Raw genomic sequence first — 21104 nt, 5'->3', positions numbered from 1 at the left:
CACAAAAAAAAATGTTTAGGAAATTAGAAAAAAAATTAAAAAAAAAAAAAAAAAAAAAAAAAAATCACAGCTGCTTTTGGGAACCATTTGTCATTTTGAAAATAGTCTGTGGCTTGGTGGGTGATAAATGTAATGGAAAACATGCAACCGATGGATCACCAGTTGTTTCTGCTGAGAACAAAGAGGATGTTGTGGACAAAGTTACACAATTTAAGAGTTAAAGTAGATTGGGCATCAAACTGCAAGAGCAATCAGAGTTGTGTTTATCATAAAAAGATAACATGATGATATCATACATGTTTATGTGTGTGAATTCCATCCTGCCCGCAGTCAAAGCCACTTTGCTGCTGGCCTCACATTACCATGCTGCTGACTCAGCAGCGTGCCTCATTGCACCTATTAAATACCTTAACACTTGTTTACTCAGGAGAAAACAAACGCATTGCTGGTGTCACAGTTACTTTAACATGACAAATTTATACCTCATTACAGTCAACTGTAAGCAGGACTCGCACTGCTGATGTAAGACTGATATGTCCCTGCTCTCAACCCGTCAAATCACCAAAGGACATTCTTATACACATGATTTATTCATGCATCAGCTATTTATGTGCTTGTTTAGAGAAACAGAGCTCATGAAACGAGATCAATTTAAAGGAAAGAAGCAATTTCTTTGACATGCGGGCATCATTTAAGAGTGTGTGTGTGTCGTTTTACAAGACAGAAATATGTAATATAAGAACAGTTGACAGGTTACACTGTCATGAAAAGTAAAACCACTTTCCTAAAGTATATTTGTGTCATCTAATTATCACTGTCAAGAGTTTTCTACTTGGATCCAGTAAGTAGATGGTACCGCTACTCATTCATCTTACTCCTACAAATATGTTCTGTTTACGGACAAATAACTTTGCTTATGAAATGAAGTGAAGGTTTCAGGGTTGAGCACAGAATGTTGGACCACATTCTATCTCTACCTGAAACCTCTTTTGAGGTTTGTATTTGGTTTTGTTAAATTTAACTCGTGTGTGGTTAATTTCCTAAAAGTGAGTTCAAAAGTTCTTATTGTTAGTTGGATTGTCATCTTTATTTGTTATGACTGTTGTAACAAATGATAACATTTGTTAGCAGATGTTAAATGTTAACAGTGTAGCATAACTTCACTGCTATGCTTTCACTGCTATATTACAGTGAAAGCATTTAAAAAGCTGGTTAGAACGTATAAGGGTGTGGATGCTGCAATGACAATAAAGACTTTTTAAACTGTTAATTATGAAGTGCTTATTTACATTTTGAAAATGAATGCATTATTTTTACAAGTAATACTTTATCTTTTATGTTGTGGTTACTGTCTCGCTCATCAAAAAGAGATGCAAAAACCAAAACCTAAAATTAATTTAAAATTGGTGTGCTATAAGGAGTTTGGGTAAATTTCTCTTAGGTCTGTCAGGCTTCTTTTAGGCCCCCTTTACACCAGACTAAGTCCACTCTGTGCCATTAATGATCCGCCAGATCATGGATGGTCAGAGCAGAGACTGGAAGAAGTTTTATTGGAGCCTGAGAGTTTTCCTAACTGGTTTGAGCAGACACAAAGCCTCAGCGGTGGTTAATCATCGTGGTGGCAGCATGTTTGGATCCCTGGTGCTGCATGGAGGAGCCTGGCAGCAGCAGTGGCAGCTGATTCATGATGTGTGGGTTTTTCACACTGCTGTGGATTAGTCATCAGCGAATTTAAAGGTGGATGCAGGTCCTTTTCCAAGGCCACAACCTAATCACACTCACACCTGGATGGCAGCACTCCAGGTAGCTTAATTTACTGTAGTGTTTTCGTCATTGCTATGTGCATGGTGTCCTGCCAATGCTCATACTGCAACGAGGGGGATCTTGCCAACTAGCTGAAAGAAAGCATCCACACCCTTAAAAAAACAGAGAAAAAAGTGCCGTGCTCAGCCCCTTCACACGTAGGGATTGGCATGCTCTGTGTTCGAGATGGAATAGGCCTCACAGCAGGGAGGAAGAAAACACAGAAATTGCACCTAGAATCAGGTTTCTGAGAGTCCCAGGAATGTTATGAGCTGTCCATGCTTCAGAATAGTCAGGATAAGATGACCCAAATATAAAATTTTGCGTGCATGAGTTCTCAGACACCACACAGTGTGACAAGAGCACACACTGTTGTGCTAGATTAAGATTAAAGTGCAATAGGAAGCATTATCCTTTGCACACTTCCATCCTCTCATTCTGCTGATATGAGAAAACAGTGATATAATTTCTGTGAAAATACTAAGATTGAAACTGATGGTAGAAGTGCAGAAAGGGAAATTACTCAAGATTGTAAGGAAAAATCATCTTGCAAGATAAGAATCTTGTGCTGATATCATTGTGATGATCAATAAGATATTGAGGAAATGCCCGTGTGTGTGAAGAAGTAGAAGTAAAGTAGTGTCATCCTCAGTTTCACACTGAAATAAAGTTTTTAACATGTTTTACAGTAAAGGGACATAAAAATGAGTTTGGGAATCCTGGACACCATTGGGTTTAAACTCGCTGTGAGGCCTTATGTACATAACAATTGGCCTTCAAGTTTTAATATTGAGCCACATTAACATTATCTTTTAAACAGAATTACTCAAATAGAAAACATCAGAAGCCTTTAATATGTATTTAGATTTCTTCAGGGACCTCTGACTTCCTTTTCTGTATATTGCATGGCCTGGAATTGTAAACAAAGTTTTGCAGTTGAGTGAATTATGGATGGATTATTTACACAGATCAGCCCCCCTCAGGCACCACGTTTTTTTTTGTTTTTTTTGTTTTTGTTTTTGTTTTTTTTTTTTACTTTTTCTGTAGAAAAACAAAACAGAGTCAAAGAGCCAAACAAAAGGGAAGGTAAGAGGACAAAATGATTTCCAAAAGAACCATGAGGTAATGACACTAATCCACATAGATCATCACTGAGCTCAAACCAGCATAAGGTCACAGATACAAGTCTGGGAATAGAGAGGGAGTCCAAAGCGTTCTGTCCTCACCTCCCTGTAGATCTACAGAGACACACTGATATGTGTTGAGCTCATCGTTTACAGTGCTCTTGCCTAAATACATGTACCACTGCTCAGTTGTTCATCTTCCATTTAAAATGTGGTAGTTATTGTGAGATTAAAATTCAATCATGCAGGTGAGACAGACAGCCAGGTTCGGTTCTGACGGCACATTTTCTGCTGCAGTGCCCTGTGAATTACAAACCATTTACAACACAGCCAAATATCATAAAATCTAGAATCTGTGATGAGCTTTAGTGCAAACCAGTTGTAATAGTGTTGTCATGGTAACACTGCCCTAAACCTAAGAATTTACATCAAAATCCATTTTCACTGATAAAAGTGAAGACAAATACTATCTTGTGATTATTTATTTATTTTTTTTATCTTCCGTCCCAGTTTTAAACAGGGGACTGCGTTTCCATGTGACATCTACACACACAGTACTACAAAAACTTCCATCCGCATCATACATCAGCATTAATGATGTCTTCTGAAGCGCTTACGTAAGAGCTGTAGTCTCCCCTCCTTGCTTTGTAAATTCAGTCACGTCCAACTAGAGCTACAGACAAACTGAATAATACATCTGTGCTTCTCCAGGCAGACCTCAGCTCGCACACCATTTCTGTATCTCTTTACCCTCCTCTCTCTTTCCCACAAGCATAAGTACATGTGCTTGAGCTCTTCAGAGAGTACACAGGAAGCCATCAACAGGTTAACCGATGTTTACTGCAGATACACAGCCAAACATGAGACATTTTTAGATGAAGCAAAAAACAGACCAAAACACTGCAGCAAACGCTTCAGGAGTGAGAGAGTTCTTACCCATCAGGAAGTCTGAAAAAGAAGACAGTTTCTACAATCTTAGCACTCAGGGATAGGTGAAATGCATGGGGAGCAGAAAGCTTGAGAGCCAGACAAAGCAGGGTATGGCTGCATGCTTGTTATTTAAACATATTTTTTTTATAACTACACATCCTTATCTGAACAAAGCCTGGAAGCAGAAATAGTTTCTGCACATTTTTCATGCATCTGCAAACTTCAAAGCAGAAAAACTAAATGAGGGAAGAAAGTGTGAGACAGGAAATTATGTTTGGCTGGGATGGAAGAAACAGGACAGTTAGAACAGGGTACCAAGCAAAATTATTCAAAACCCTGGAATTGTTTTATATTTTATTTATTTATTTAAAAATATTTTGTCATGTAAAAACCACAGATTGTGACACGTATTTTATGTGATAGACCAGCACAAAGTTGTGCATAATTGTGAAGTGTACTAGTAGTTGTAAAGCATCATGTGAGGGATTGTTCATAAAAGAAAGAACATAAACAATGCTGATCATCCTATCCATCAGACCGTCATACAACAGTTTCTTCAGTCAGAATCTTCTTCAGACACTGTAAAACTGACTGCTTCAGGAGATCCTTCGGCCTGCAGCCATCTATTATGGATATACCTCTATCAGCTCTCTACATCTAAGATTGGAAATATTCTCCCATCTTTCTTTTAAGTAGCTAAAACTCAGATTGCATAGACAGAATTATGGTGATACATTTTCAAGTCTTTCCAAAGGTTCTGAACTGAATGAAGTCTGGACTCCAATTGTCTAATGCAGTGGTGCAAAGTCGGTCCTCGAGGGCCGGCATCGTGCATGTTTTAGTTCTCCCCCTGCTGGTAGTAACAACCTTTTCAGCATGTTAATGTTCGTCTTTGGCCTTCTAATGAGCCATCATTTGATCCAGGTGTGTTAAATCAGGGAGCGGACCAAAGCATGCAGGATGCCGGCCCTTGAGGACCGACTGTGGGCACCACTGGTCTAATGGGTTTGTAACCTGAGGCCGTTAGACACACGAGGAGCTCTTAAGTTTGGCCAAAAATTATTTTAAAAAATAGACGAATTATTCGTTTTTTTAATACAAAGGTATTAAAAAATGTTAAGTTTTAGTCAAAGTCTGCACAGGATTTCCACAAAAACTGAAACTAACCTTGCAAGCAATTATTATGTTACTGGACAGCTTCTCTGTCCCTGCTGAAGAAAAGCAATCTCACTTGATGCTGCCACCACCACGTTACTGTACTGGCAGATGATGTACAGTCTTAGTTTTCTAAAACATATATTTTACATCTTGGTAACATGGTTGCAGAGTTCCTTTTCCCACATGTTTGGCCCTTTCTGGTTGTCTATTTGAGGCACAGAAAAGTAGTATTTATAGAGACTAAAGTACAGACATGTTTTTAACTAATCAGGTTAAAAACGGGCAGGTTGCACTGGTGGATAGATACACGTTCATGCATCACTTTTCAGATTTTCAATTGTAGAACTATACACCGTTTTATGTTAGTTGATCACATTAAATTCCAATGAAATTCATTGAAGTTTGTGGTTGTAACATGACAAAGTGTGAAAGGTTTTAAGAGACATGAATTAATTTGACAGACACACCAGCTGCAAAGCACATGGATTCATAGGATGAAGGAAAGGAGGCAAATAGAACAATTTAGGGTGGGAGTCTTGCTGACTTGCATTCTTTAGCTTACCTTATCATTCTTTAGTCATGAATATGAAGTGCAATTCCCCAGATGGGGTGAATAAAAAAAGCACCTCAGTTTTTTTATGAGGCTTGTTGAAGTAGATCTTACTTTTTAAAATTGCCTAGTCACTGAACTCATTAGAGCGGCAGCAGGCTCCATATTTTATCCCTTTTCTTTTTGCACGTTGCTTTGGTCTGAGCATGTGCCTCAGGGTGGCAATGACCGAGTTAATGGGTTGACATAGGGGTGGGATGTGCAGGACCCACAGATGCTATGCTCCCCAGAACACCTTAAGCAGTATGAAGGCAGACACAAACACACGCCCACGTTCATTCAAATGCATTCTAAACCAGTGTTTGCATGATAAAGAGAAAAAAATGTCCCAAAGGCTCTCTGCAAGGAAAAACCCCCTAAGCATTAAGTTGTACGCTGTGCTCAAACACACACGCACACATGCGAAGTAGCACAAGTGAACCCATGGTACAGATGGCTAGAAGCGCACGCCATGCTCTCTAAAAATGGTGCAGGAATGAAGGAGAGCCTGGTTTGAAGGGGTGGGGAACTATCAGCTCAAACAGGATATGAAATATGGGGAGGGCAAGAAAAGAGCAGCAACTGTGAGCATCAGTAAATCAAGACAAGAAGGGGGTGCACACAAACCTTCGGGCTCTGCACTTTCTTTGAGGACAACTTGCTTCAGTGGGCAGCAGAAGATTTCATGACACTTAGCACGAAAAGGGGACCCTTTACTCCTTATATCCGCAGAGTGGATGGAGTCCTGCCGTAACATAATGTACTCCTGGGTACCTGGGGCAGCATCATCCTGGACTGCAGCGGTGCCATGACAGAATGAACTGGGGTTAGAAGGCTCACCACAGAGGATCAAAAGAAATCAACAACAATACAAACACAAGGCAAATGAAAAATATACAACATTAACAGCAGTAGTAGCTTTAAATACGACTGCTGTAGGAGAGAACAGAAGGAGAGAGAACTAAAGTCAGAGAAATAAATAGACACACTTAGATCAAGAATACCACAATCACAGAACAACTCAAATCAAAAACAACCAAATATAGAAACAGTGGATGCTTTTATGTATTTCTATATATCCTGCTTGCTGAAAAACACAAGGTTTAAAATAGCACAAAGAAAATATGCAGAGCAGGAAACAAGAACAGTTCAATCTGCAGAATCACTATTATGACAGGTTTTAAAATTAAACCAGCACTTGCTGCAATTGAATGAAGTTGTGGGATAGCAAGGCAAGCATGCAGGTTACTGAGGTAGCCTTAATGGCCCTCAACTGGATTCATGCACAAGCTTACAGGTCACACAGGCAGTTGGGAAGGCAGATTTGCAGTCAAGAAGTCATGCATACCATGATATCAAGGAAAAGTTATATAGCACTTCTTCATGTGTTTAGGAACTCTGGGATCTGTGGAAGGTTTGTACAATCAGTCACCTATTATTTCTTCCAAATATTTCTCAGGAATGAACAAACAGTATTTTGAATAAAATATTTAAAATACTGATTTACTCAAAAAGTCTGCAGATCTCCTGTTCCAACCTCAGTGTCCTGCAAAAATATTGAAATTTCCGAGGTTTTTTTTTTTTTTTGTTTTTTTTTACCTAAAAACTCAATATTATTTATTGTGATTGTATGTGATAGGCCCACTGCATTGACATTGTGTTCAAAACTGAAACATGCATTTGTATTTACATAAAATATTTGATGTACATCTGTGTGTGTTACGTCACATTTCATTGTTGTGATCTACTCCAGGTCTAGTTAAGTCGTCATGGGGTTTTGGTTTTCTGCCTGTATATTAATGGCAACAAATCAACTCTAAAACGAACCTCGAAGTGACAAAATCCTTCACTTTAAATGGAGTTCTCACAAATATTTATCCCATTTTCATGTTCTATTGCATCCCAATCTTTTTCCAATTTCCATATTTTGTGTGTTATCACGCTCCTCTCATTTGGGACAAGCTCTCAGTCCCCGTCTATTTTTAAGATTTGACTTAAAGGTTTTCTTTTCTGATACAGTTTATAGAGTAGTTTAGGTTATCCTGAGCTCTGTAGTTATGCTGCTGATTGCTTAGACTGCTGGAGGACAAACTGACCACCTCTCCTCACTCTACTACTTTCTCTTATTATAGTCCAACTAGGCATCATCTGCAGTTAAAGCTGAAGATAAAGTCTGTTTTTTACTCTGCATGTAAATCTGCCGTCCACTGTTGCTACAAACTCGTCCAGGAGGAGTAAATGGTGACTCAATGCAATCTGCTATGTTTCCTAACATAGAAGAATTTTCCAATTGGTATAATAAGTTTAACTTTCCTGCACTGTTTTTAACTTAAATTAATTGGAATTGGATTGTATGCAATTTACTTTGATTATAACTATTCATAGTGGGCCTCAATAATTCACTGATTACAATCTTACATTCTTTATGAATCATAGCAGAGTTTGTCCTTTCTTTCCCAAACTGTTTGATGCCTATTTTATAAGATGGACGTATTATTATAATTCTACTGGTAAGAAAAAGAAACATGAATAACTGCAACCTCTTCTGCTTATATCAGATATTACATATTGAGAGTCTCAACTCGGACTCTTTATTTAAATAAATGTAAACGCACTGCTGTAAGCATTGACCGATTCTTTTAAAGCTGCTTTATCTTGGTCAGGGTGTTCGATGCCATCTCCACAGTCAATAGGTGAGAGGTTGGATAGAGTCCATCACAAACCATCACACGCATGTACGAGAGCAAGAACTGATCATATTCAAGAGAATTTAAAATCTCAGTTTGCCTAAAAATACGCTTTTGAGCTGTGGGAAGAAATAAGAGAATCCAATAAAAACCAACTCATGCACGAGGAAAACATGAAACTGAACACAGAAACCTGGACTGGCATTTGAACTCTGGAGCTTTAAGGTAGCAGCAGCAACATTTTCAGTTGCTCCTTCTAACTTTAGATCCCATCAATATTAATTAGCTGAAAAAAATGCTCTTACAGTACTCTCTTCTGTTAGACATTTTAAAAACGTCTGCGATCAGAAACACAGTAAGAAACACGCTGCTGTGCTGACATGTTTTGAGCTGCATCAATTATCTTTAGAAACACAGAGCCATTGTGAAAAGCTTGAACAACTGTCACACGCCATTGCTCTGTGCGCAGGTTGCGTGCGGGCTTCTAGGTTGGTGGGGAGCGGTGGGAAGCCAGATTTTTGAAGAATAATCATTATAATTATTATAATATTAATAGTCAGGGATGGAATCTTACATTTTTATTCATTTAGGTCATTTCTTTTGCCATTCCTTATGCCTTTTCTCTGAATGATTAAATATTTCTATTTGAGCTCAGTACTGCAGTAGTAAAAGCACTTTTTCTTGTGTATAAGTTCAGGAAAACTTAAAGAAATATCTAATATTAGGCAGCATTAATTAAAGAGTCAGCTAATTATTAGATCATCAGAGATTATAAAGGAGAGTGAAAAGAAAATGGAAGGAGTTTTCACCCCATCTGTTACAGCTGTCCGTTTTGCTCCAGCCTTGATGAAGAACGCACATTGGGACTGAAGGAGACATGATGGATTATGCAGCAGAGCCTGGGACTACAGGCTTCTGGAGACTGACCTCTCCTAGTGAGCTGTCACACAAGTTTATGATGGCTGGTGATCTATAGGTAGTAGTGTTGCAACACTAGACCTTCAGCTGCAATAGATACACTTGCCCCAGTGACATGAATAAATCTTACATGAAGAAACCAGTCCAAATAAGGCTGCTGGTGAGGGTTGGTACTTTGGTTTGGTTAGTTGCTCATCTGTTTAAGGCCACTATCTTTAAGGGTTTAGATCCAGAGCAGTATGAAAGTGATATCTTCACTTGTAGTAATTTCCGTGTGCAGTGTAAAGTAAATGACATGCAATTTCTGAATGACTCTGCAGTGCTTATCCTCGAGTGGGGACTTCTGTGGCACAGGGGAGCAGGCCTAATGTGCCAAACCTTTATCATTTTCACTCATGTTCAACATACGCCGCTGTTGAACTGGGGTTCAAGGACACGTGTAATCAACTAAAGCACCGTCAGGTCAACAAAAATGAACCACATTCCCATATGCAATTTGCACAATTTATTCAAGTCATGACTCATATGCATCAAGAAGGTGGAGCTCAGTCATCGTGGTTTGACAAAAGGCATACTCACTGAATTAAAATCAGAACTAAGCACAGAAACAGGTCTGTAGCCTGGGGTTTTTGTTTCAGAAATAGCCTGGCCTAAATGTGGTTTTCCAAGGAGCAGAATGTAGCACATTTTCTACTAAGACGCACATTTTCAGCACGGCTCTCACATTATATATATATATATATATATATATATATATATATATATATATATATATATATATACTGCTCAAAAAAATAAAGGGAACATTTCACTTTAATTTTGTGTGTGGCTCCAAATCCAGGCCTCCATTGGTTAATAAATTTGATTTCCATTGATGATTTTTGTGTGATTTTGTTGTCAGCACATTCAACTTTGTACAGAACAAAGTATTCAATGAGAATATTTCATTCATTCAGATCTAGGATGTGTTATTTGAGCGTTCCCTTTATTTTTTTGAGTAGTGTATATATATATATATATATATATATATATATATATATATATATATATATATAAAAAAAATATATGAAAAAATGCTTTAGAGTTTCCTGCAAGAAAACATCAAAACACATAAATAATTTGCTTTATCGACAGATATGTTATCAAAGTTTTGCATTTGTACTTAGAATAAAGAAAATGCAATCAGTAAAAAATAACTAAAAAAAAACACCAAACATTTGCTACAACTCTTTGGTGCATGATATGATATGACACTGCAATATGCCGTCACTGTTAGGCAGAAGCCTGGAATCTCTGTTTCTAGTTATCTTGGTTCCTCTGTGAAAATCAACTCTATCAGTCACCCAGAACATCTGTTTGGTGTTTCACTGATAATAGTGAGAGGAAGCATAGAGATGTAGGATGGTTATTATAAAGTAAATTGTATCTTTCGGATAAGTTGAGACACCAGGCTGCAAGAAAGCAAGGCATGTTGGAAAATGTCTTCAAGCATTTCTCTTGAACAGCAAGAGAAGCTGCTGGTTTTGCTCATGCTAACTACAACAACGTGATCCATCAACATCCAACCATGCTATTACTTTAAGACAGAAAATGAGGTTGGTCAATTAAACTGAGAAGAAGTCATGCCTTAAATTTTACTGTGTTCCTTCACAGCTTAAATTCAGTGAGACATGGAGCTGACCTTGATGGCAGACGATGATCATATGGGTTGCTTCTGTTCTGAAGGTTGCATACATTACAGTACAGCATAGAACAGTACATGTGCTGATAGAGGTCTACTATTTATAAACCTGTCCTGGCTGAGCGATGATGACATGATCAAAGACAGGAGAGAGACGACCGTTTCAACCGATTCATCTGAGAAATCTTAGTCGCTCTGTCACACTGGTTACCTATGGGAGTGATGAGTAATTTTAAGTTTTAAGTGAAAATAAACTCAAAAATTGTTAAATTGAACATCCATAACAAAAATTATTTATCTGTGAAAGAGTCGGAGAGCTGGCTTAGCGATTCTATTCCGAGATGTTTTAAAGCCTTTCTAATATTAGTCTGTGCTCACACAAGAAAGGAACTCCTTGGTGATTCAGAAATATGTTTAGCATGCTATCTGTGTGTGAGCATATGTGCAGGATGAGTCAATGCTGGCTAAATATGTGGAATGACACACTAATTCAAAGAGAATAGAATTTAAAGAAGAAAAAAAAAATATTTGGTAAGAAATATGCCTTGAAAAGAATCTCAGAATATTTCTGACATGCAAAATGGAAACAGAATAAGACACTCAATAAACCAAAGTTTTGTGACGCCTGTAAATCTTGTTTTTTAATACGCTAACCAATAACTGCTCATAAATAATTGATTTAGCTGTAACAATATTTGAGTTCAAAAACATCTACAAAAATTGTAAATGTCCAGTTTGAATTTATTTAGATTAAACAACCACTCTATTTTGTAACTTTATTTGTTGTATTTTAATATAATTACACTGTAGTCAATCACCATAAGCTTTTATAACGCTGGTTACCTGCCAAGCTCTTTCAGAAGTGCAGTAAAAGTTTCTGTAATAATATTTTAGTTTTGCTTTACAGGCTCAAAGTTATATCCAAAATAACATTTCAATCCACCTTAAAGACTTTAACACACTAAGATCACGAACAGTATTTAAGAGATCGTGCTGCTATATTTTCACAGCAGCTGAATTCTTTTTCAACCTTCAGGTTAACTTACTGTTTTTTTTTTTTTTTTTGAGTTTGCAAACCTGACTGAGCTCTCGGTTATCAGGCTCTTCTCATGTGGAACAATTTCCAGTTTGGGTTTAAGAGGACGGCACCCTCCCTTTGGCTTAAAACTTTTCTTTGTGATAAGGCTTATGGTTGGGCTTACAGGGTGACCCTGAACAATCCTTTTACTTTCGTTATGCTGCTATAAGGTGAAGCTGCTCAGGGTACAGCTGTATTTTCTTCTGGCTGATATTCCTGACCAAAGTCTTTGTGTCTGTCAGAAACCTGTCCTTCCAACCACCCTGCTGGTCATGGCATAATCCGACATTTTTGGAGTGATTTTACTGAAGGTCTCTTGTTAAAATGGGTTATATTCTTCACTGTTGCATACTGTGATGTGTTTGTCCAATATGATATTAAATTAAAGTGAAAATTCATTGTAATTTTTATTTTTTTTTTTAATTGACACTACATGAATGAATTCCAATCAAATTTGAGGCTATTTAACTGAAATCTATAGAATATTTTACTGGATTGACATAGTTTCTCACTATAAAATGTAGAAAATTCATCTGAGTACATTAATTTAGTGGAAAAAAAAGAATGCCATATTAAGAAATACCTCTTAATAAAATCACTCATGGTGCAATTGAACCACTGAAACATCTGTTTCTACATTTACCATTTACTTTTTTTAAGCTGATTTTAGTTTTTATAAAATTTTAATTATTAATCTACATTGGACTTTGGTTTTTGTGGGTGCCACGGGCCAGAACCGCCCGTGAATATCAAAGAATCCATGAATACTTCAAGCCCTGTCTAAAATATATCTCATCAACTTAAAGCTAAATATACTTTAATATGAATTAATACACACAGCGGAAATCATCTTAAAGCTACTGCAGATGCTAATATCTACAGTCTTTCTTATCTTTGTTCTTTGGGGTACAGCCAATCAGCAGCAAGCAAAATGAATGGTGCTTTGATAATGGCTGCTTTGAAAACAGCAGCCATTAGTCAGCATCTTTGTACCTTGGTATTTCAGCTTCCCAAGCTGCTTTTTCTTTAACATTTTTTAGATATGCTCTATAAAAATATCACCTAAGTTGCACAGAAAAATTCATGACTAGCAGGGGTCCCCTGTTTATCCTCTGGGTGTAACCATTATGCAACACAGAGGAAGACTCTTTTTTGGCCATCGGTCACTAAGCTGGATGATGACCCAGGTTTATCCTCTCAGCTCACACAGTGAGAAGGTAAAATATGCCCAAAGCTCACTGTTAGACAATTGTCTCTCAGCAGGATAATGAGCCCAAATACATGGCCAAATCAAAACTGATCCACAGACACAAATTCAATCTTCTTCCATTGCCATGCGCCATCTTCCCCCCCTCTACCTAAATTAGTTGGAAAACCTGAAGGGGACTCTGGATGATCTGGAGCAGAGATTTCTAAAGTGTGGGGCGTGGCCCCTCTGGGGAACACCAGAGCTCTTCAGGCAGGGCGCAACGTGCATAAAAAAATAAAAAGTAACTGCAAATATTTAGCAAACCTTACCAAGCTTCTACTGGAGACAAAATAGATATGTTTATTTTTGTACCTAAAGTTGCGCTGAATCAAGAGACCGAGTCTGGCCCAAGCAAAATTATATAAAAAAGGAAGTATGAGCATTATTATTTAAAGGGAATGAATCTGAAGATGCTCCACTCCCACAGTGCTTTTTTTTTTTTTTACAGAAAGCAAAATGAACTGCAGTCAGAGCAGAAAGTAGTTCATTCTTTTGGTATTATAAATGACAAATCAACGGAGGATTCACATAACGTGGTGCTACACAGAAAAATGTTTACAGAAATATTGAAAACCCCTGATCTAGAGAAAGTTTACACAGATTAACGATCAAAAATGCATCTTGGGTTTTTTTTTTTGTTTGTGTTTGTTTTTTTTCTTTACTTTCAGCATAAGATTGTGCTATATTGAATCATACCGAAATTAGACTGAACTGGATTTCAAATAAAATTATTGATGAGATAAGGCAGCATTCATTTCACCTTAAATTTGAAATGTTGCCTCTTTTGTAGTTTAACTATAGTGAACGTGGCGGTTAGCCTACGTAAATAATCTAACCTGAATTAAACACCAGACAAATTTCTCATGTAGGTGTTATTGTAAATAGATATTTCAACTGGAGGCAGAGAGCCAGATGTACTGTAATTTTGCTCTTGTCCCTATGAAATATGGAGCACTTTCACATAGATAACTGGGAATACTAAAGATGCAACAAGGAATCAGCTGGTGACCAGGATCATCTGATTTTCAGCTCGACCAGCCCTCAACACATTTAAATGTGTATAGAAGAGGCAAAGGGATGTGGTTGCACTCAGTATGCACATAAATGACATAAACAAGCTTCATCCCTGTCACAGATCCAGGTTTTTCATCTTGGAAACAGGCAGGAATAAGGGAAAAAACATCCCCCCTAAAGCTGCTTAATGCTTAAGATCTTTTTCGCTGCAATTAACACCTGACATGTGCAAAGAGGATTAAAAAGCATGTGGATCCAACCTGCTACTGTCTGCTGATCATTTGAACTTTACATTCTGAAGGACTGGATGTAGTTGATCCAATATTACATTTATCATATCGACCTTTTCAATTTATCAGTTTTTATTTGTGCTGATGCTTACATCCTGGTAAAATGTGTATCCATCATGCCATTGTTTACCTATATTTTATGTTACATAAAATATACGCAGTTACAGATTCCATAAAACTGTTCAGAGATGAGCTGATGCATCTTGTCTCAAATAACTCCCAATAAATGATTAACTAAGCATCAAACAGGACTGATTTTTGGGGGGTTCTCTAGAAAATCTACAGGTAATTTAAACTGTTGTCCTTCTATAAAATAAAATAATCTAAGTAATATTGTTCAGACAAAAGTGTTTTTTAGGCTGCATGTCACAGTTTTTAGCAATGTTACCTTGCAAAAGGAAGATCCTGGCCTTTGAATCTCGGGCTGCATTTTTTCTTTCCACTGTTCAAAATCATGCATGTTAAGTGAAGTTTTCTCCCTGAATTGCATTTAAGAGGCATCGTGTGTGTGTGTGTGTGTGTGTGTGTGTGTGTGTGTGTGTGTGCGTGCGTGTGTGTGTGTGTGTGTGTGTGTTTGCCTCTGTGTTGCCCTGTGTCGGAGTAGCAACCTGTCCAGGGTGTACCCAGCCTCTCAACCAATTAGCACTAGAGATGGGCACCAGCCCCCCTGAGACTCTGCAAGGATAAGCAGGTATAGAAGATGGATGGATGAAAACTGGGTTGTTAATTAACTGCATAGGTGAGGCACCTTGATCTGAATTTCAGGAGAAGCAGAACAAGCATTTAGCCTGTCGGAAGATCAGCCTTTTTTTTTTTCTTTCTTTTTGTTAATAGATTTTTTTTTCTATCATCTTTTCTTGCTGACTTGCAGTTTTGCATCCTTTAGAGATGTGGACTTGGTGAACTTTGGCCATTTAATTAACAACTAATCGCTGTCATTGGTATGTTGCTTTTAAGTATCGATGTGTATTCAGTGCTTGTACCAAATTTACTTTGTATGGTTTGTATATCCTTCCCTTTTACCCACCTCTTTAATTTAACAATGCACTGACATTTGAAACCGTTTATGGAGAACATACTTATTTCACTGTTTTGTAATTATGTTTCTCAATGCAATAAGGAATCACATATCTTAAATATGTAATTCTTAAATATTGACACTTAACAGACTTTCAATGCAACTACTTTTAGTACAACTTTGCATTAAAAGTGTCTTTTTTTTACCAATGACACTTCATGACAACAGTTGTAAACACTGATGAAGAGTCCTTCATGTTCATAACATGTTATGTTTATAACAGTTTCATGATTGTCTTATGCACTTCAAATAAAATGTTAAGAATTTTCATAGGCTGATAATATGAAACATCAGCGATTGATAAATTATTATTACACACCAAATGTCTTCTTTCTTTGTGTACGAACTAGCAGCATTACATAACATGTTGACAATATTTGGCTTCTGCTCTGTCCTGTCAGGGCCAGCAGAGACCTCTCCCCATGTTCTGTTGTTTTACGATGCCGAATGCACAAACTGATGCCTAAACGCATGGATGACCAATTGCACGGGTCATTTCTATTCCCACCCATTGCTATGAGTTTATCCGAGGATTCGGTAGATTTTTGCTCCATGATTTAGAAGTTTTGCACTTTGAGACACTTATCTTTTCATGACCTCATTGTCTCAAACACAATTGTTCTGGGTTATGTGATAAAACACCATATTCAGTCAATTAAAAACTTTTCAGATGTTTGTTTTGTCACTATGTTATTAACTATATTATTAGTCATGAGCACTATGTAATCACATCACTACTAAGGCTTCTCACATTTTGGGAAGCCTCTTTATTAATTACTTGACCAAAAAAAGTGCTTGATCCAAAAACCCCTCTGCCAAGAACGCATATGGAGTGCAGCATCTTTCTCTGCCAACCAGATCAGCTCCCAGATGGGCATCAACTGCTCACAGTTTAGTTCGTAAATGCAGATTTACAGCCTCTCCTGTTGTTAGAGGAAAGAAGGTAACAGAGGGAGAGTGGGTGGAGAGTGAAAGTGGAGGAGTGAAGTCATGTGCAAATTGCAGATCAACGGGAGTAAAAGGTGGAGTGGAGAAGATGGATTTGACCTTAAAATCGCATTATTGTTGGTATTTTATCAAGATTTTCTCAATGACGATGTGTGAGGCAGGGATGGTAGAGTTAGGCTTTCATTATTAGATCTGTGGAAGAAGAGAAAATAAAAGTAGGCATGCATATTTTTGGGCTGACTGGAGTTTTCTAGCTAATCACCAATCTTTGAAAAGTCTGATTTGCAAATTCTAATTTTGGCCAGTGCTGACTGTTTTTATCTGAAAAGACACAGTGACAAAGTGACTAACTTGGTGACAGTGTCAGCAGTGGCTGACTTTCAAATCTTTGCGAAGGCAGAAAACATCGGTTTCTCGTGTAAGTAGGCTGATCACTGAATCCCCAAAATTAAGGAATTCAGTTTAGGGATGAACTAATAAATCAGTAGCCCCCTATAAAGGATTACTGTGTTACGTTTTATGTTTTCTTTTGAATCATAGAAACTAATACTTTCTTTAATTGATCAAAATTATTGTTAGCTGAAAATAAACATGTCCCTGTAAGATGCATCATATTTCAATTAAAGTGTGGAAAAGATTTCAATTGAAAAAAATATATAAATAAAGTAAGAATGCAACACAGGATAATGGCAGGATCTTAAAAATAAATTCAATATCAACTGACCCAAAAATCCCAGCTATTTTAGCCTTGGTGCTTAGGATTACATAAACGATTCAAGTCCATCCAGAGGTAATTTAGGAACAGCTAACATCAATATCTGAATCATTAAATATTTACGGTAAGTATTTGGTGACTGTTACCTCATGATGCATTTTGAGAAAATTAATTTCCTTGCCTGCTTTGTTTGTGTCAGATTGTGGGAATATTCCAAGCATTTGTTAGCCCAAAAGACAGGAACCAAACCCCAAGACATGGAGCAAGAGATAAGCAGGCAGCTAAAGCAAGTGCAAAGTCAGCATTTATCTATTTCCAGTAGATGAGACGAGTTACAGTTACAAAGTCAGACCGCAAAATTCGGAAAAAATCCTGTCCTTTTCCTGCCCTTGACCATGTACTCCCTGAATTACTTTAACACTTGTCTCCTAACTCACTAGAAATGTATATTTATTCTAAATTAATCATCTATAAATAAATCTGCCATGCACTGATCCTAATTATTCAGCGAATAATTAAGTTGTCTTAAACTAGAATCACTGAGCAGAAACTATAGCAGTACCTTTTTTAATTAATCATCATTCATGCAAATTGCTTTTAAAAGGCCAACCATTCAAAAGATGCAGCAGAGTTGACTAACTTATCTATAAAGCACAATGTACCATGTGCTTTATAGATTCAACTCTTAAATTCTTCATGTCAAAATTGACATCTGTGTTTAGCAATTTCTGGACATGACCAGATCAACCAAGTTGGATGTTGGTCCCAGGACTGAACAGGGCCAGTGAAGACATTAGTGGCTCCCAAACTATCATGACTTTAAGATCTGATAGCATCTGAAAAGTTAAACTCTATACCTAAGCATTAATTATGCAGCTGGGTCATCCAGAGTTGTTTCCCTGTGGCTTTCCTAAACGCTTTACAGAGTCAGAGTGAGTTGAGCTAACGTTTTCTCCCCCACTTTAGCGCAACACACAAAGAAACAGAGACAGACAGAAAAAGAGAGAGATAGAGAAAGAGAAAGAGAAAGAGAGAGAGAGAGAAAGAGAGAGAGAGAGAGAGAGAGAGAGAGAGAGAGAGAGAGAGAGAGAGAGAGAGAGTTCTCAGTTGAAGCTTCTGGCACAGCAGAGATAAAAAAGTGACATCCAGGAGCAATGCAGCAAAAAGAGTTCATATCATAAGTCTTATGCAGGCGCTGCACTTGAGGGACTTAAAAAGTGATACTTAAAGTTCTTCTCTCCTATTTGAACCCAAATGTTGTGTTTATAAAAAAAAATAAAATAAAAAAAACAAGCCTCTGTCAGATGCAACACCGCATATGAAGAGCTGGCATCCATGGAAAGAGCCACTGTGTTGAACTCTTTCCGAACAGCTTACCAGGGAGAGGCCACAGAGTGTTATAAGTAAACTGTTTTATCGTGAAGGCACGTGTGTCTCCACGTATTTTTTGTTTCTACTTGCAAGTATGCATATACAGCAAGATGGTGCTGGCCGGCTTTGAGGCAAGCTGCAGGCTAAGTTTACTATCTGGTGTTTACGGCGTGGCGGATCAGAGGGATTACAATTACACAGAAACTGCTTAAGACAGCTGTGTTACTCAGCGATATCAAACCGCCCACACATGCCGTATGCTGACACCGGGCATCAACCACAACAAGTGGTAAATAGAAATCTACACCCTTCCTGGTATTTATGAGCACTTACTGGCAACAGGTGACTACCAAGGGTGCAGGAGCTTTCATCGACAACATATCATAACCGATTATACAGATGCTTCTGATAACTGCAGAGTCAAGAAAACCATTACTTTTCATTTTGTTGTATAATAAGTTATAAAGATTCACAACATCACAGACTGATCTGTAGCTTCTGTATAGCTGCTGTGTTAAGAATGAAATTACTTTGTTGTCTTGAAAAGGTTTTTATGTCTCTTGAACTTCAGGCGCTGGTGGAGAAATCATGACTTGGTGTTCCTCTGTTCCACTAAATCCCAATACATTGAAGTTTGTGGCTGGAGAATAAATGTAAACATTCAGGGAGTATAGATACGTTTACAAGTTAGCTATTGAAACAGACAAATAGAAGTACTTTTAGAGGTGGTCTCAAGTATTTGTTGACTTAGCTGCTGTGAATCAGCTAAATATTGCTCACTTTTAGCATCCATGCAAAGGTTTAAAAAACTCTGTTTCTACTCTCATTATGATTGGTAACAGATTTAAATTGCTTCAGATGAACTTGAAAACTACTGTTCTGCTGCAGGGTGCAGAAGGTAAGATAAGGTAATTTTATGTATATAGCACATTTTCAGCAACAAGGCAATTCAAAGTGCTTTACATGACTTAAAAGGAAATACAAACAAAACAACAAACCAAAGGAAAAAGAGGAAAGGACACATTAGGGCAGATGGCAACATTCAGACAAAACAATGGACAAAACGGAAGCGATTTTACCCCTGTAGAAACTATCACATCATAAAGTGCAAAAATAGCTGGCTCAAAGAGTGTGAGCAGCCATCAGAAAAGCTACTTCCAGCAATGGTTGCAAAAGAGTTGACCAACTTAAATAATAACTTACTTTTCACAAAGTAAAAGAACTGATACCTACAGCTAAGAACTAAACTTTAAGAGTCAGTGTGAATCTACTGTATAATGTAGGGAAAAGTATTAAGCTTTGAATTGTACTAGAGTAGATAACTCTTCCCCCCCCAAGCAGTCCATTATTTCACACACTAACCCAGATAATTCTCCACTCACTGGTCATAAGTCATGAGAAAAGTGACCTACAACCAGTGAGCCCACTGGCGCCGTTATGATGCAACTAAAAGCAGCAGAAGGTTAAAAACACATCTTATGTGCAAAGCCATAAAACCGACAGAAGAAAAACACTTTCTAAAGTCATAGAAACAATCCTTTGTTGTTGTACAATGTGAGGAACATTTACAAGCTGCCACTGGGATTTTATGATAGCAAAGTCATCAAACAACACAAAGTGGGGAGAAAGTCATCAGAAAACCATGAGGCCGGAGTAATTAAAATGTAATTATGTGGAAGCCTGAGATATAAAATCATGAAGTTATTCATCAACAAAAAAAAATTCTCAAATAAACAATAATTTACCACTCAATCGAGAAGTGAAAGTGACTTGTTTTGAAACCTGATTGGCAGGCAAAATACAGCAAATAAATCTATAAAAATAATAATCCAACACTTGAGGTTAACACAAGATCTGACCACCTAATGAAGACACAAATACAGTGAGGACAAAAAGAAAATGTTTCAAATGGATTTGTTTTAGTTGTTTTTATTTATAAGGCAACTAATATTTTTACATTTAAGATTAAAATGTACAAAAATTGCAAGATTTTATGACACAAAAATTAAAACATGTGGCGTGTTTGGTGATTAACTGGTTTCATGAATTGGTCCCAAATTTAATATCCTCCTCCTGACCATAATCCCTCTAATCCAGGGGTCCCCAAACTACGGCCCGCCTCCTCATTTGGTCCGGCCCCCTGAACAATACCAGAGAGCATTCAGTGTTTTTTTTCATATATATGTGGATTTTTCTTCAACCACCAGGGGCGCTCTTGAGCAGATATGAAACTTAGTTTTCCTCAATGGAATATATACTAGTCAGTGCCAGTCACCGTTTCGCTCACTTTTTTCCATTTGCATTCTGGGTAAAAATCTATCTACAAACGCGAATATGTCGTCGGCAGTAATCCAACCCCCCCACCCCCGGTCCACAATTTCTCTCTCCCTCCACCCCCCGTCAACAAAACTTTTCTAAGGTTCTAACTAAGACCGGCCCCCGACCAGAAAAAGGAACAGTCATGTGGCCCT

At 37.6% G+C, this 21104-nt stretch overlaps 1 protein-coding gene across 4 annotated transcripts in view; it reads right to left on the bottom strand.

Annotated features, from left to right (window-relative positions):
- fgf13a (fibroblast growth factor 13a) overlaps positions 1–21104 on the bottom strand; it is a 106954-nt gene that overhangs the window by 52816 nt on the left and 33034 nt on the right. For 3 of the 4 annotated variants that reach the window (XM_015029625.1, XM_015029626.1, XM_015029624.1), the window contains one exon: positions 6232–6399. The exons of the other annotated variant lie outside the window; for it this stretch is intronic. In XM_015029625.1, coding sequence (XP_014885111.1) covers positions 6232–6399 — 168 coding nt within the window. The remainder of the gene's footprint in view (positions 1–6231; positions 6400–21104) is intronic. 4 annotated transcript variants of the gene reach the window in all.

This window comes from Poecilia latipinna, unplaced genomic scaffold, assembly GCF_001443285.1.
Source record: "Poecilia latipinna isolate Pla-1442-1.1 unplaced genomic scaffold, P_latipinna-1.0 Scaffold159, whole genome shotgun sequence".
In the NCBI taxonomy this organism is placed as follows: domain Eukaryota; kingdom Metazoa; phylum Chordata; class Actinopteri; order Cyprinodontiformes; family Poeciliidae; genus Poecilia; species Poecilia latipinna.
This window is presented reverse-complemented; position numbering and strand designations above follow the sequence as displayed.